At 39.8% G+C, this 12755-nt stretch overlaps 1 protein-coding gene across 1 annotated transcript; it reads left to right on the plus strand.

Moving 5' to 3' along the window:
* Positions 1-614: 614 nt before the first annotated feature.
* Positions 615-6124, plus strand: zgc:162592 (uncharacterized protein LOC561993 homolog). Its single transcript, XM_061710547.1, has 2 exons — positions 615-1416; positions 5835-6124. The coding sequence occupies exons 1-2, from the start codon at positions 615-617 to the stop codon at positions 6122-6124; spliced, it is 1092 nt and encodes a 363-aa protein (XP_061566531.1).
* The last annotated feature ends 6631 nt before the right edge of the window (positions 6125-12755 follow it).

Raw genomic sequence — 12755 nt, forward strand, 5'->3', positions numbered from 1 at the left:
GTGTGAAATGAAGAAACGGTAAAAACAGAACATTAGAAGGGGTAGGACTAGAAAAGTTTTTTGAAACTTCATCCTACACCCTTTCAAACAGGAAATATTTATTTACATATAGATTTGTCTCTTTAATTTGCTTTGTTTTGCTTATGGTTTTCTTTGTTGTTCTTTGTTTTTTTTTTTTGTTTTTTTTTCGGTATACATTTTATGCATTCTGATTTTTTTTTTTGTTTCAACCTGTTTGAATAAATAAATAAATGAAAATGAAAAATGAAAATGAAATGTCTTGCCGCTTTTAATGTTGTTGTAAAGCACTTTGAATTACCTTGTGTTGAATTGTGCTATATAAATAAACTTCCCTTGCCTTGCCTATTAATACAAATAAAAAAACAATTATATTATCAAAGATAATGCCGCCGTGGATGAGCTTGTTTGGTTTTTTTGAAGGAGTCACCGCCCACCACTGATTGCCGCAGGTGTGCAGGTGATTGTTTGGCCAGCAGCAGCGAAGGAAACCTGGAGCTTCTCCTCCGTATTTGTGCCTAAACCTTTTTGATTTCGCCCAGCCTTTCCCCTTTCCCATCCCTGATCTGATCGCACGCATGTCTGTGTGAGGAAGCATGTTCCCCTCCTTCAACCTGTCGGCCTCCAGCCCTAACCTGTCCCTGGCTGACCCCCAGAGGCTGCAGGAGCTGCTCACCCACCGCTCCATCAAGGTGGGCATCATCATCGCTTTGGGCGTGATGATCACGTTGGGAAACATTGCCGTGCTGCTGGTGATCAGCTCGTCGGTGTCCGGCTGGTCCAGGAACTCCCGCTACCTGCTGCTGTCCCTGACCGCGGCGGACTCGGCCTTCGGGCTGCTGGTCATGCCCTTGAACCTGTGGGTGAGTCTGTTAAAGGACTACACGCAGGGAACCGACGCTCTGTGTCACGCCGTGGCCTTCTGCAACGCCACCGTCTACTCCACCTGCATGTACACGCTGGCCACCATCAGCCTGGAGAGGTACATAGCCGTGTTTTACCCTCTCCAGTACTCTACTGTGATGACCAGAAAAAGGACGCTGCTGCTCATCTCCTTCGCCTGGTGTTTCCCTCCCGTTTTACTGTTGCCAATCTCGTTTCCAGATGGCATTATCGAGGTTCATTTTTCCACCGCATCACTGGTCTGCAATCCGTCCTACTCTACGAACGTGGTGTACTCCATAAGCTTGACGTGTTTGATATTTTTCCCCTGCTCCATCGTCCTGACCTACGCCAACCTGCGTGTGTGGTGCGCGGCCCGCAGACAGCGGCTGAAGCTGCGCCGGTTCGGCTGCGCGCTCCGCCGCAGCCACAACGTGGCAGCGCGGGTGCTGGTGCCCGTGATGGCAGCTTACTACACCTGCTGGACGCCCTGCATGGCGGCTATGCTCTACAATGGTAAGCAAAACATCATGAAGAAGAGTGAGCTTTTTGTAACGAGAATCTGTGAAGGAAAGATGGAAAAACTATGACAGGTCTCCAGGAGTGCAGGGGCGCCTCCAAAAATGTTTCATACAGTAGAGGGGGCCAGATGGGGCCACTTAAAGGGGACCTGTTATGGCATCTAATACCTATTTTAAACAGGCCTTGAATGTCTTAAAAACAAGCTTTTGATTGTTTTTGCTAAGTAAATTAGAAATTCAGCCTCTGAGCCATGTCTTTATCTTCCCATTCTCTAACCTCATTATCTATGTGGGATTCTGAGTGGACGGGCGGCTGTACAGACACTGCAGAATTTGGTTGCTTTCCTCCTTCTCTGAGGCCCCATTTGCACGGGGCAAAAACGGAGGCGTTTTCATGCGTTTTGGCCGTTCGTTTACACGAAAACGGAGGTCAAAGCCCCCCAAAAACGATCATTTCTGAAAACTCCGGCCAAAGTGGAGATTTTCAAAAACTCAGTTTTCACGTTTGCGTCTAAACAGAGAAAACTGAGATTTACGTCACATTATGCGACAGAAACGTCACCAGCAGCGTCATGAGTGCGGCCTGTGTTTACAATTTGTTTGGCCACCGTCAATATTTTCTTTTATTTTACCTGTTTTAAATTCTCTGACTCTCGTTCCGTCTTGGAAGTAAAGCCAGAATTATGGTCCCGCGTTAAATCGACGCAGAGCCTACGGCGTAGGGAACGCGGCGATGCACGGTGTGCGCTGCCGCGTACCCTACACCGTAGGCTCTGCGTTGGTGTAACGCGGAACCATAAATCAGCCTTAACTGGAAGTTACACGTGTCATTTGTTGATGTTTTTTCCAGGATTCTGATTGGCTGGCATGACGTTAACAGCGTATTTATGCAAGTCCGTGTAAACGAGGATATTTTTGAAAACGGAGAGGGGAAAATATCAGTTTTTGTAAATACCCGGCTACGTGTAAACGTTGCCTGAGTTGGCAGGCTGAGGGGAGACCACTTATATATGTTAAAGCAAGAGAAAACGTGTTTTGCATAATAGGTCCCCTTTAAATTCATGGGGTGGACACCAAAACTAAAAGCCATCATTACAGGATTTTATTATACTGTTGTAGTATACAGGCTCAGAAATGCGTATACTTAGGTTTATTGTGTTACATTTACTGTCACTAATGGTCTAATGTGCATAGACTAATGGCACTTTTATACTAGTACCTACTCAGCGCGACTCAACTCGCCACGCCTCGTCTCGCCTCCACTCGCCTCGTCCTCGTTTGTTTTTAGACACCCAGATGAGAAGTGGGCGGGTTGGAGCGAAGCTGCTGTGACGTATTTGATTGTGTGATCTAAACGGAGAAGACAACACTAAAAATGTAGAACATGGAGTAGATGATAGATGTGCTGCTGGGTCTTTGGCTTGTGTTCGATATCAAGTTAAAAAATCAGAGTGAAAGAAGGTTTTTTTTTTGTTTGTGTCGGCGCTGATGAAAAGTCAGCTGGAGCCACGAGCGGCTGAGAAGTGACCGAGCGCCTGGAAGATCTGGTTGTTCCTTACCGCCCGTCTAGATCCCTTTTTGAATCCTCTCCTCAGCCACCAGGTTTATGAACATCTGCACCTCAGAGTTGGATAACAAAACACACTTTTGCGCTGCCATTGCCTGTCTGATAAAATGAGGAAGCCGCGAGACACTCTTGCGCTGATTCCCGCTTCCTGATTCAAACGTCTGACAGCCAAGCCCCCCGACCAAACGGTGACGTGTAGTGCGATGACGTCAGATACAGGCCGACTCGGCACGCTTAGAACCTCGGCAGAATAGATACAGAAAAAGTATCTACTCGGCACGCCTCAGCCGCTAGTGGAAAAGCGCAAAACGGGGGTTTGGCAAGTCGAGTCACGCTGAGTAGGTACTAGTGTAAAAGCGCCATGATAGTACTACTGTGAGTGATGGCAGATCAAGAGCGATTCTTGGGGCTGGCTGGCTGTGCATTTGGCCCAATGATTTGGGATGAAACGCATAACTGACGGATCTATGTGACCGGCAAGTATTTTTTTTTTTTTTTATTTTATTTATTTTTTTTTATTCAGGCAAGTGGGGTGGCCAGCAAACTTGTAGGGGGGGGCGTGGCCACCCCTGGCCACCCCCTGGTGGTGCCACTGCAGGAGTGACTAATATTCTTGCCTTTATTCCACAAATCTTTGTAACAGTTAAAAAAAAGAATCCATTCTGCTTTGCTTCAGTGTGCATTCGTTCCAAATGTTACTATTTTCTTCACATCACTTAAATTACCAACTTTGATGACAAAGACTGGCAATTGTCCAGTTGTTTTAAAAGTGAACTTTTTGGTCCAGCCAAGTGGATGTAGCCTGCTCATTTGGATAACTAAGTGCTACTCATGTTATAACAGAGCAGTGTGCATCAAAGTTGAAATATGAAGTCATCCAGATTGTGTAGAAACCAGTGTTGGCTGCTGATGTCAATATTTAGACTGTTTAACATGAACAATATCAGAGCGGTCTACTCAATATACTGAATTGACCTTTAAATCCAGTTGTTGATCTTACCAATGACGACATTGTGCAGTGACTATTTGCTCTGTGGAAATGTTATTCACTTTATTGGAGAGAATCCAAGTCAGCTCATGGGTCCTTTTTTTAACATTTTTTTTTCTGGTTTCAAAGATGGCAAGACTTCTGAAATTTAAGCATTTGTACATATATTTAACAACATATTTAATGGTAATTTCCTCTTTCCCCCCTTTATCTATAGTTTTTGCCAGAGCTGTGGGAGGGATAGCTGTCAGTTATTTATGTAATTATGGGCATGAATATACTGATTCAAGGCCAGTCGTGACTCATTTTTCTTTTTTTTAGTTTTCTCATTTATCTCAACCCTGAGCTGTCTCGAAGTAATCAAGTCTGAAAGCTGAGTCCCAACTCAATATTTTTAGAAATGAAGACCTTTTCCAAAGGGGCTTAATATATCTGATATGGCTGAAAATCCCTGCAAAATTAAGCTCAGTGTCTTAAACTGAAGAGTGCCTCTGTCTAAATGCTAGATTCACAGAAAAGCACTTTATTCTCTGCCACCAAATCTCAACTATTTTTTTCCCTCTCTAGACTATAAATGTTAGGTTGATGGTTTCAATTTACACTCAGAAAAAGACTAAAGGTTATTTCTGTTCGTATATTACATGCTTATATCCATTTAAAAACAGTTAGGACCAAATCACTCTATGCTAATGTGTAATTTATGATGGTTTATACTTACGAGGAGGAAACCAGATGAAAAGACAAATGGAAAAAGGGGGATAGCAGCACCCCAGCACGCTGGTTCTTGCCATCTCTGTGATGATTAAACACTTCCTTGACTTTACTTTGGTCTTTATAGTCCACCACAGATTCTGGTTGGGTTTCCGACTGACTGGGTTACTTGTTTGCAGAAAGTAATTAACTATTTCTTAATTGCATTATAGGTCCAACATGAATTTCCATTAACCTGCTTAACTAGTTGTTGGTGTTTTGGGAGTTAAGAGGCTTCTTCTTTATCTTATCAAATGAGAGCATTTATATGTCCAAACAATTCAATTTGTTTGAGCCATTTTCCACAAAACTCATGACCAAAATCTTTTTTTTCTTTTTTTTAACAATATCTTTGTTTTTTCATTTACAAACAGAATATTATAATAAAGGACATTTCAGATCTATTTCTGACTTAACAGTTTTAACCCCTCCCATCTCACATCCCTTCTCTCTTTACATATTTCTTGTTATACAATCCAAAGTTGTAACATAATAAGAGTACCAAATAACAACACAATCCAGTAGTACCTCTAGGAAATTAAAGATATATATATAACCTAAACAAATAATCAAAAATTACCATTTTCCTGTCGTCCTCCAGATTCCTTCCCCTTCCGAGGTTCACCACTACTCTGAATCTTAGGTATCCTGCCCTGCATTGTCCTCCCGTACCAAAATCTTTCCTAATCCTTGTGTGCTTTTGGAACTAATACTTGTCAATCTTTTTGTGTGCCTACCTTGTTGAAGTGGCACACATTGAAAGCAGCCGTGTGCAGTGCATATTTTTAAAATGAGAATAGCAGAACTGATCACAAATATAGGATTGTCACTGCAGAGTGGTAAAAAATAAAGAGCAGATTTGTAAAAAGCCCAATATAGAAATACTATGAACCTCACCAATACAGTTTCCCACAGGGGGTTGTCACCCTTTTTTTTTTTCATTTCATAGTTTAAAGCAAACAATTTTTTTTTAAACAAAATTAAATTGTCAAAACTTGCCATGAGTTATAATTTTCAGCTTAACCTACGTGAATCTAAATCACAGATGACTGCTTATTAGTAACTTGCCATGGACACTGGCCTTATGTCTACATCTTCTGCTCCACAGCGGTCTCGGGTAGCAGTGTACCAGAGTGGATGGAGTTTGTGGTGGTGTGGCTGCCAACTTCCAACGGTTTCCTCAACTGCATCTTCTATTTCTGGATAAACCGAAACTTCAGGAGGAAATTTTATCTTGTTGTCCAGAGGCTGGCTCTGGCCACTTGCCCTGAATTGGCCAAATCCCTTGGGTGCAGCAGCACATCGGGGGGACAGTTTGTGTCAGGATTTTTGGATAACAGTGTCCATGAGCGCTCCTCCAGTGTGTCCTCGACCTGTACCCTGCTGAGCACGGCTTAGGAACTTTGGACGCTACTGAGGTCACTGATAGAGTAATGGACTGCATTACAAAATGGTCTGATAACAAGGCAGTATGGCAAGTATTTGAAACAACCACTTACAGTCTACATCGTTCTGATTTAAGTAATGAGTATTGTATATTTATATATTTTAATCAAATTTCAGCGTAAGAACAGTGTTCAGTGGACTGGAACACAAGCTCTGTTTATAAGCAGTTTTTGTTTTACTTGCTGGACACACTGTTGTCAGGATTTGATTCCTGGCCAGAGACGGCCTCTTAAACCACCTTTTTATAGTTGTTTTATAGCTAGCCAATTACTCTGTCTTTGCTCTAGAAATGCCTGAATACAGCTTTTAATGGTGTCAGATTATTTAGACATGTGGCTTGGGTAAATGCATTTAAGACATAAGTCAGCTCATCAGAAAAAAAATGATATTCAGGCTTCCTTTCATTTGAGACATTTGAACATCAACGATAACGCGCTTTGAAGAACTGAGGCCATCTGTGTCTTCAGTTAAAACTGTGTGTCAAACACTAGCCTGTAAGAGCTAAGAGAAGTTAACCTTTAAGTCATAGCATTTCAGTGCATGCAAGGAGGAAAAATAATTAAGCACCTAGAACGCTGAAAGGTCACCACATTTGTGCTGGGAAGAGATAAGGGGGACTGGAAAGATATTGGGCTTAATGTGGCTAAACAAAAACATCCAGCCTCAGGAGTTATTGCTCAGTGAAAATGTCCATCTTGGTCTGAATAAAGTTTTTGTTTCATGGTGACGGTTGATGTAGAAATATACTAAACATTGCACGAAAACATTTTATGCAATTCATTTTAGCATTTGTTAGTATTACCAACAGTATCAGAAAAAAATCTGTTATGAAAGAAATGACTAACTTAAATGACCTTTTTGTAGGTCCATATTGTTTAACTGAACTTGTAACATAAAGAGTAAATGATGTATTGATTTATATACGATCTGTGAAATAAAGAACAATGACTTTGCAGTGTTTGACTTTTATTCAGAGTAATATTTAGGGCCCGAGCACTGACAGTGCGAAGGCCCTATTGTATCTGTAGGAAATGTTTTTATTTTCCTTCTTCTGACAAAATGAGGGCCTTTTTGCCCCCCTAAACGTGCCCCAAAAGTCACCAAATTTTGCATGCAAGCCAGGCCTGGCGAAAAATTTGATATTTAATGGTTTGCATTAATGGGCGTGGCAAAATGGCTCAACAGCGCCCCCTAGAAAACTTTGTGCCTCAAGCCCTACAATACAGTTTGACGTACATGCACGAAAATCGGTACACACCTGTATCATGTCGCAACTTAAAGAAAATACAAGCACTTCCACTGCAGCAGGCCCGAACGTGCACAAGGTGCACGGGTCCGTTCATCGCTGCTTGCAGCTTTAATTACACATTATGTTTGAGGAACTGTAATGATGTTTTAAATGAGATGTCTTTATTAATGACCCTGTATCTTTTTTCTGCGGACTGCACACACTGCTAATGAACAAAATAGACCTGTCAATTACCAGCGTAACGTGCAGCCTTAATGTTTAGCATGAAGAACTGTAATGAGCAGAAAACTGCAACACAACTAGTTCATGACATTTGTTTCACTTATTTTGTTTTCCTTGAAAGAATTAGAAGTGAGGCTAATTTACCAGGCGTTTGATGCTTGTATTATTTCCTTAAGCCCAATGTACATAAGGACTGTCTAATGAGCTGATGAAGAAATATGACATTAGCTTGTATCATAAATTATCTGTGTGGTTTTGGAAAAAGCTGTTTGGTGTGCAAAGAAATTGTAAATAGAAGTTGTTGCCTGATTATATTGCAATACATTAAAGTTAGATAAATTAGTAAAGCAATGGAATTAAATTGGAAGATCCTTTTACTGTGTAGTTCATGAATATGCAAAAAAAAATGTGAGAAAATCAGAAATTGTATCCCATGGTAATTGTGCTCATTTAGTTGGACAAAACATTTATTTGGATTTGAAATGGTGCTTAGAGCAATTAAATCAAGAGACACACAAAAAGCAGTTGGCCATAGCAAAAACAAAAGCCTAATGGCATTTTTCTTTTACAGAAATGTTTACCGACTAGTAAATATATTGCTTAGCATAAATATTAGACTGCTCTTCTACATAAATGCGTGTGAAGATGTTGGCTTCAAATCCCCTGCAGCATCATCCTATTAAATGGTTCATTCATGACACATATTTCATGGTTGAATAATTGACAGAAAGCATCCCAGTCCCTGAGGCAGAGAAACGGTCTATGCCATAACATTTCCACCACTGTGCTTTAAAGTTGTCTTAAGAAGCTCTTGAAATGTTTTGCCTGCAATGTACATAAATGAGATGTCTGCAGGCTAGTTCAGATAACTTGAGCAAACATACACCCCTCTACATGACTTAACTCCAATCACACCATCTAGTTCTCATATCACAAATATCCCACCATCACCACAGCCTCCACACGTACATTCTGAGAGGAAGTTATTGTTCATTACTTACAGTTTCTCAAAATAGGTGTATCTGTGGAGAGGGATGAGGTCAGAGCCGAGAGGACAAACGTTGTTATAATGATAAAGAAATCATCTTGGCATAAGATGACTGAGCTATTGTTAGTGTGTAACAACTCCTCAGATTGATCTGTCCTGAGCATGTTATTCCAAACGGTTTATTTTTTTGTCCTGTCTGTTGATTGAGAAACTATTGCTTTTGCACATGTTCTTTTGAGAAAGCAAATGGCTTTTTAATGCAGATTAAATGTGTTGTCCTTCTCCAATTGTAGACACTTGCATTTTAAAAGCAACAATTACGAACTTACTTGCAGATATTTTAATATAGTATGAAGGCTTATGTCCTTGTATTTTATGCTTTATGTGTTTTTATGCTGACTCCTCTAGCTAAACCTGCTGAAGTGGGTCATCCTGGATATAGTAGGATTTGTTGTTTATTTTACAAAGATATTCTAAAATAGTCTGGACAAATTAATTAGTGCTTCTAAAATGATTAGAATTCACTACAGCTCCTTTCAAACTAATGATCTTAGTTAGTATCACAGGCATTCTTTCATATTTATGATCAATCTTTCAGCCCATTTAAAGAGAGAAAACCTGTCGCTGTAGTTTTTATATCCTTTCGTGTACCACACTGAACTTGGGGTGGAGGTAAAAAGAAAAAGAAAGATTCTTTGAGGATCTGAGAGAAAATTATAGATGTGTGTTCAGGGTCAAGGCTATAAGAAAATATCCAAGGAGCTTCAAGTTTTTCGAGATTAACAGCTGGAAATGTTTTCAAAGGTAAAACAAAAGCCATGCCTGCTGAGAAAGATGCAAGAGGTTCGGGGGTATTTTTGGGGGCTGCTTTTCTGCAACCGTCACTGGCTGACCTGAATCTGTCTAGAGCACAATGAAGTCTTAGGACTACCCAGGTATTCTTGACTAAAACCTACTGTCCACTGTCAGGAGGCTCAGCTTCAGTCACGGGTCATGGGTCCTCCAACAGGATAAAACCATAACACGCTAGGAGCACCCAAGAATTGCTGATTGAAGGGAAACAAAAACAACAACATTGGACTAATCTTCTTCTGATCTTACTTTTGCTAAACATGAAATATGTGGTGTGGAGAAAGACAGCTCTCATACCAGAGACCGGTGGAGTAGTTTGTTCAGAAGAGTTGGCACGAAAAAAAGAAACCTGTTGGCAGATGCAGAAGTCTGAGTGAGAAGCTACAGAGATCAATTGTGGACAGCGGCAACTGCTAAAGGTTTGACAATGAAATGTTAAATTAGAGGTCAATTAGAGGTTCAGCCCATTTCCATTTCCTTTGAAATGTAAAAGATTTGATGTGAAACATGCAATAAAGAATTATGGATGCCATTAACCTTTGACTATTTCCAGTAATTTCAGAAGTGTATGTGTGTTTTCTTTCTTGATTGGCCATTTTTCCAAATATATGGAGCAACTAGTTACAACAGCTATCCGTGTATATTGCTGCACAATTTTGGTCGTACCTTTTCACTCTGCCTCTCCCTGCAATTAAATTTTGAATAAGTATATATTTTAATTGGAATATTCTGACTCACAGCACAGACACGTTTGAGATGAGGCTAAGCCACAGATCATGAGCACATAAAACAACAACAATCGATTGATATTTAGTCTGGTGTTATTGCTGATGAATTGGTAAATATATACACACAGTTTGATGCTAACAAATTATTGGAAAAGTAATGAGAAGTAGTCTTAAACTATCACAGCAGAGGATCAGGTTAGAATGGAACAATAAAAAAGCTGTCAGGTGATGCAAAATAATCACCAAGTGTTACCAAACAGGTCATATAAAGGAGTAAAATCTAATAATTTTTTCAGGTGCTTACTTTTTAAGGATCAATATTATTTTAAAAAACTGAAAATATTCCATCACTGTTGTACAATAATGCATTATGAAGGCTCGGAAATATTACTTGTCTGGAAAAAAAATGTTTGCTTTCATTTGACTATGTCCTTCAGAAAAGAACATCTTTTTCTGGGAATCTTGGTGATTTATTTTGAGAAATGCATGACATTTAGGTAGCTGTCAAAACAGCAAAATTCACACAGGATTCCCTCTGCAGACACAAATGTCACTGTTTTTCTCCAAGTCTGACGTTTTTGTGTCTCGAGGTACCTGAGACAAGAAACTTCATTTCATATCAAACAAAACATGCTGAAAATGTTTTCCACGGCTGCATTACGTTTGCAGGTAAATCTAATATATTAACATTCACATCTAGTGATCTAGCAGTTGCTTTTATCAGCTAAATTGGGTCTCCCAGCAGCACAGTGGAGTGTTGTCCACTAGCACTCTCGGCTCTCCTTGAGGATTGCTGCAAGTGGAGATGACGAGTGATTCAGTCATTAGGAAAGATCTTCATGGAAAGGTTTCGTATTTCCATGAAACCTTTCCATGTTGTCCTGTAAGAGCTCTTATTTCTCTCTTGTTAGACTTTCTGTAAAAACATCAAGACTGCCATAAATGACCAATAGCCTCATACAAAATATCAGTAAGACAGAATTAAGAATCCAGCAGGACTCTGATGCATGATTTATGTGGGCTTAAAATATATAGTAAAGTATAGTAATAGTATTATATACCTAAGGTTAAAACATCAGAATATTAGTTTTGGAAGAGACAAATATTATTGTATATCCTGTAGGCCTACAGGTATTCAACTGTCTCATTAAACATACCATAGTCTTTGTTAGTTTTCATTCTTGCGTTATGTGTTTTACACATTGCATAACAGTAACGTAATTATTGTGCGCTCTGCCTGTCTTTTCCCATGAAAACCTGAAAATAAATACAGAATGATTGCAGAGGTCAAGTTAAACGTTTCGGTATATTTTTACCATCCTACGATTTTACCCAGTGGAGAGAGAAAAAAAAAGGTATATTCAAATCTCGAGCCTGTAGCGCCATCTTCTGTTTATGTTTGGTATAGCATGGAGACATTTTAAATGGTAACTGAATTTTTGAGGTGTCAAACTAAAACAATATATTATTGAAAGTGATTTTTTTGGTTTGTTTGTTTTGTATTTAGAGTTTTTGCATTTCAATAAAATTAATACAAAAAGTGAGGGCACTGTTGGAGCCATGTTTCCAATTAATAAGAATATTTGATCTTTATTAAATGTCAATTGATTCCTGAGACAGTATCCTATCACCAGTAGGAGCTGAAAGGATGATGTGCTTATACAGCAGTTGTGACCACACAGGACAGAAGTATGTCATTTCTTCGCTTCATTTACCACAGGTGTATCATCGGATCACTATGTGATGAATGTGAGTTCTCTGAACAGCTGCCATTGTGTTTTTGGGGTAGAAGCAGAGGTTCATGTTCTTCGGCACCTACGTCACTAACCTGAGCTTCTGTTTACTCATTGTGGCTGCATAATGATTCTTTTTTTAAGACTGTTTGTCTTTGTGTTCGTGCGTGTGTGTGTGAGGTCACCTCAGTGTGTGTCCCTGAAGTAACTTAATGGTAACCTTAGCTGTGGATGTGGATTTTCTTTAAACAAGAAAACAAAATGTCAGTCATAGGGCGAGGCCCAAGTTATTCTGATGCTGACTGTGTTTTAGCCTTTGGTGAGGCATGCCATTACAGTCTCTTATTGTTTGTTATAATGCTTCTCAGAAACGCCTCTAGATTTTTGGATAAGCAAGTAATAATTATTATTAGTATTATTAGTATTGTTAGACTCATAAAACTTAGTAGCACTGCAGGTGATCCTTCTTAATACAAATAGCTTATAAGCCAATCACATGACAGCCACTCATAGATTTAAGCATGTAGACATGGTCAATACAATCTGCTAAAATTCAAACTGAGCATCAGAATGAGGAAGAAAGGGAATGGAAGTGACTTTGAACATGGCATGGTTTTTGGTGCCAGATGGCGGTCCGATTATTTCAGAAACTGCCTATCTTCTGGGATTTTCACACATAGCCACTTCTAGGGTTTCTGATTGGACTAAAAGTATCCAGGGAGCAAGAGTTGTCCAGATGAAAATGCCTTGTTTATGTCAAATGAGAATGGGCAGACTGGTTCGAGATAATAGAAAGGGAAGAGTAGTTCAA

This window comes from Cololabis saira, chromosome 2 (assembly GCF_033807715.1).
Source record: "Cololabis saira isolate AMF1-May2022 chromosome 2, fColSai1.1, whole genome shotgun sequence".
Lineage (NCBI taxonomy): Eukaryota > Metazoa > Chordata > Actinopteri > Beloniformes > Belonidae > Cololabis > Cololabis saira.

Bases quoted from the DNA above. Each gene is read 5' to 3' on its own strand.
- zgc:162592 (XM_061710547.1), top strand. From the start codon at position 615: ATGTTCCCCTCCTTCAACCTGTCGGCCTCCAGCCCTAACCTGTCCCTG. The intron at 1,417-5,834 runs GTAAGCAAAACA...TCTGCTCCACAG, and splicing joins GGCGGCTATGCTCTACAATG to CGGTCTCGGGTAGCAGTGTA.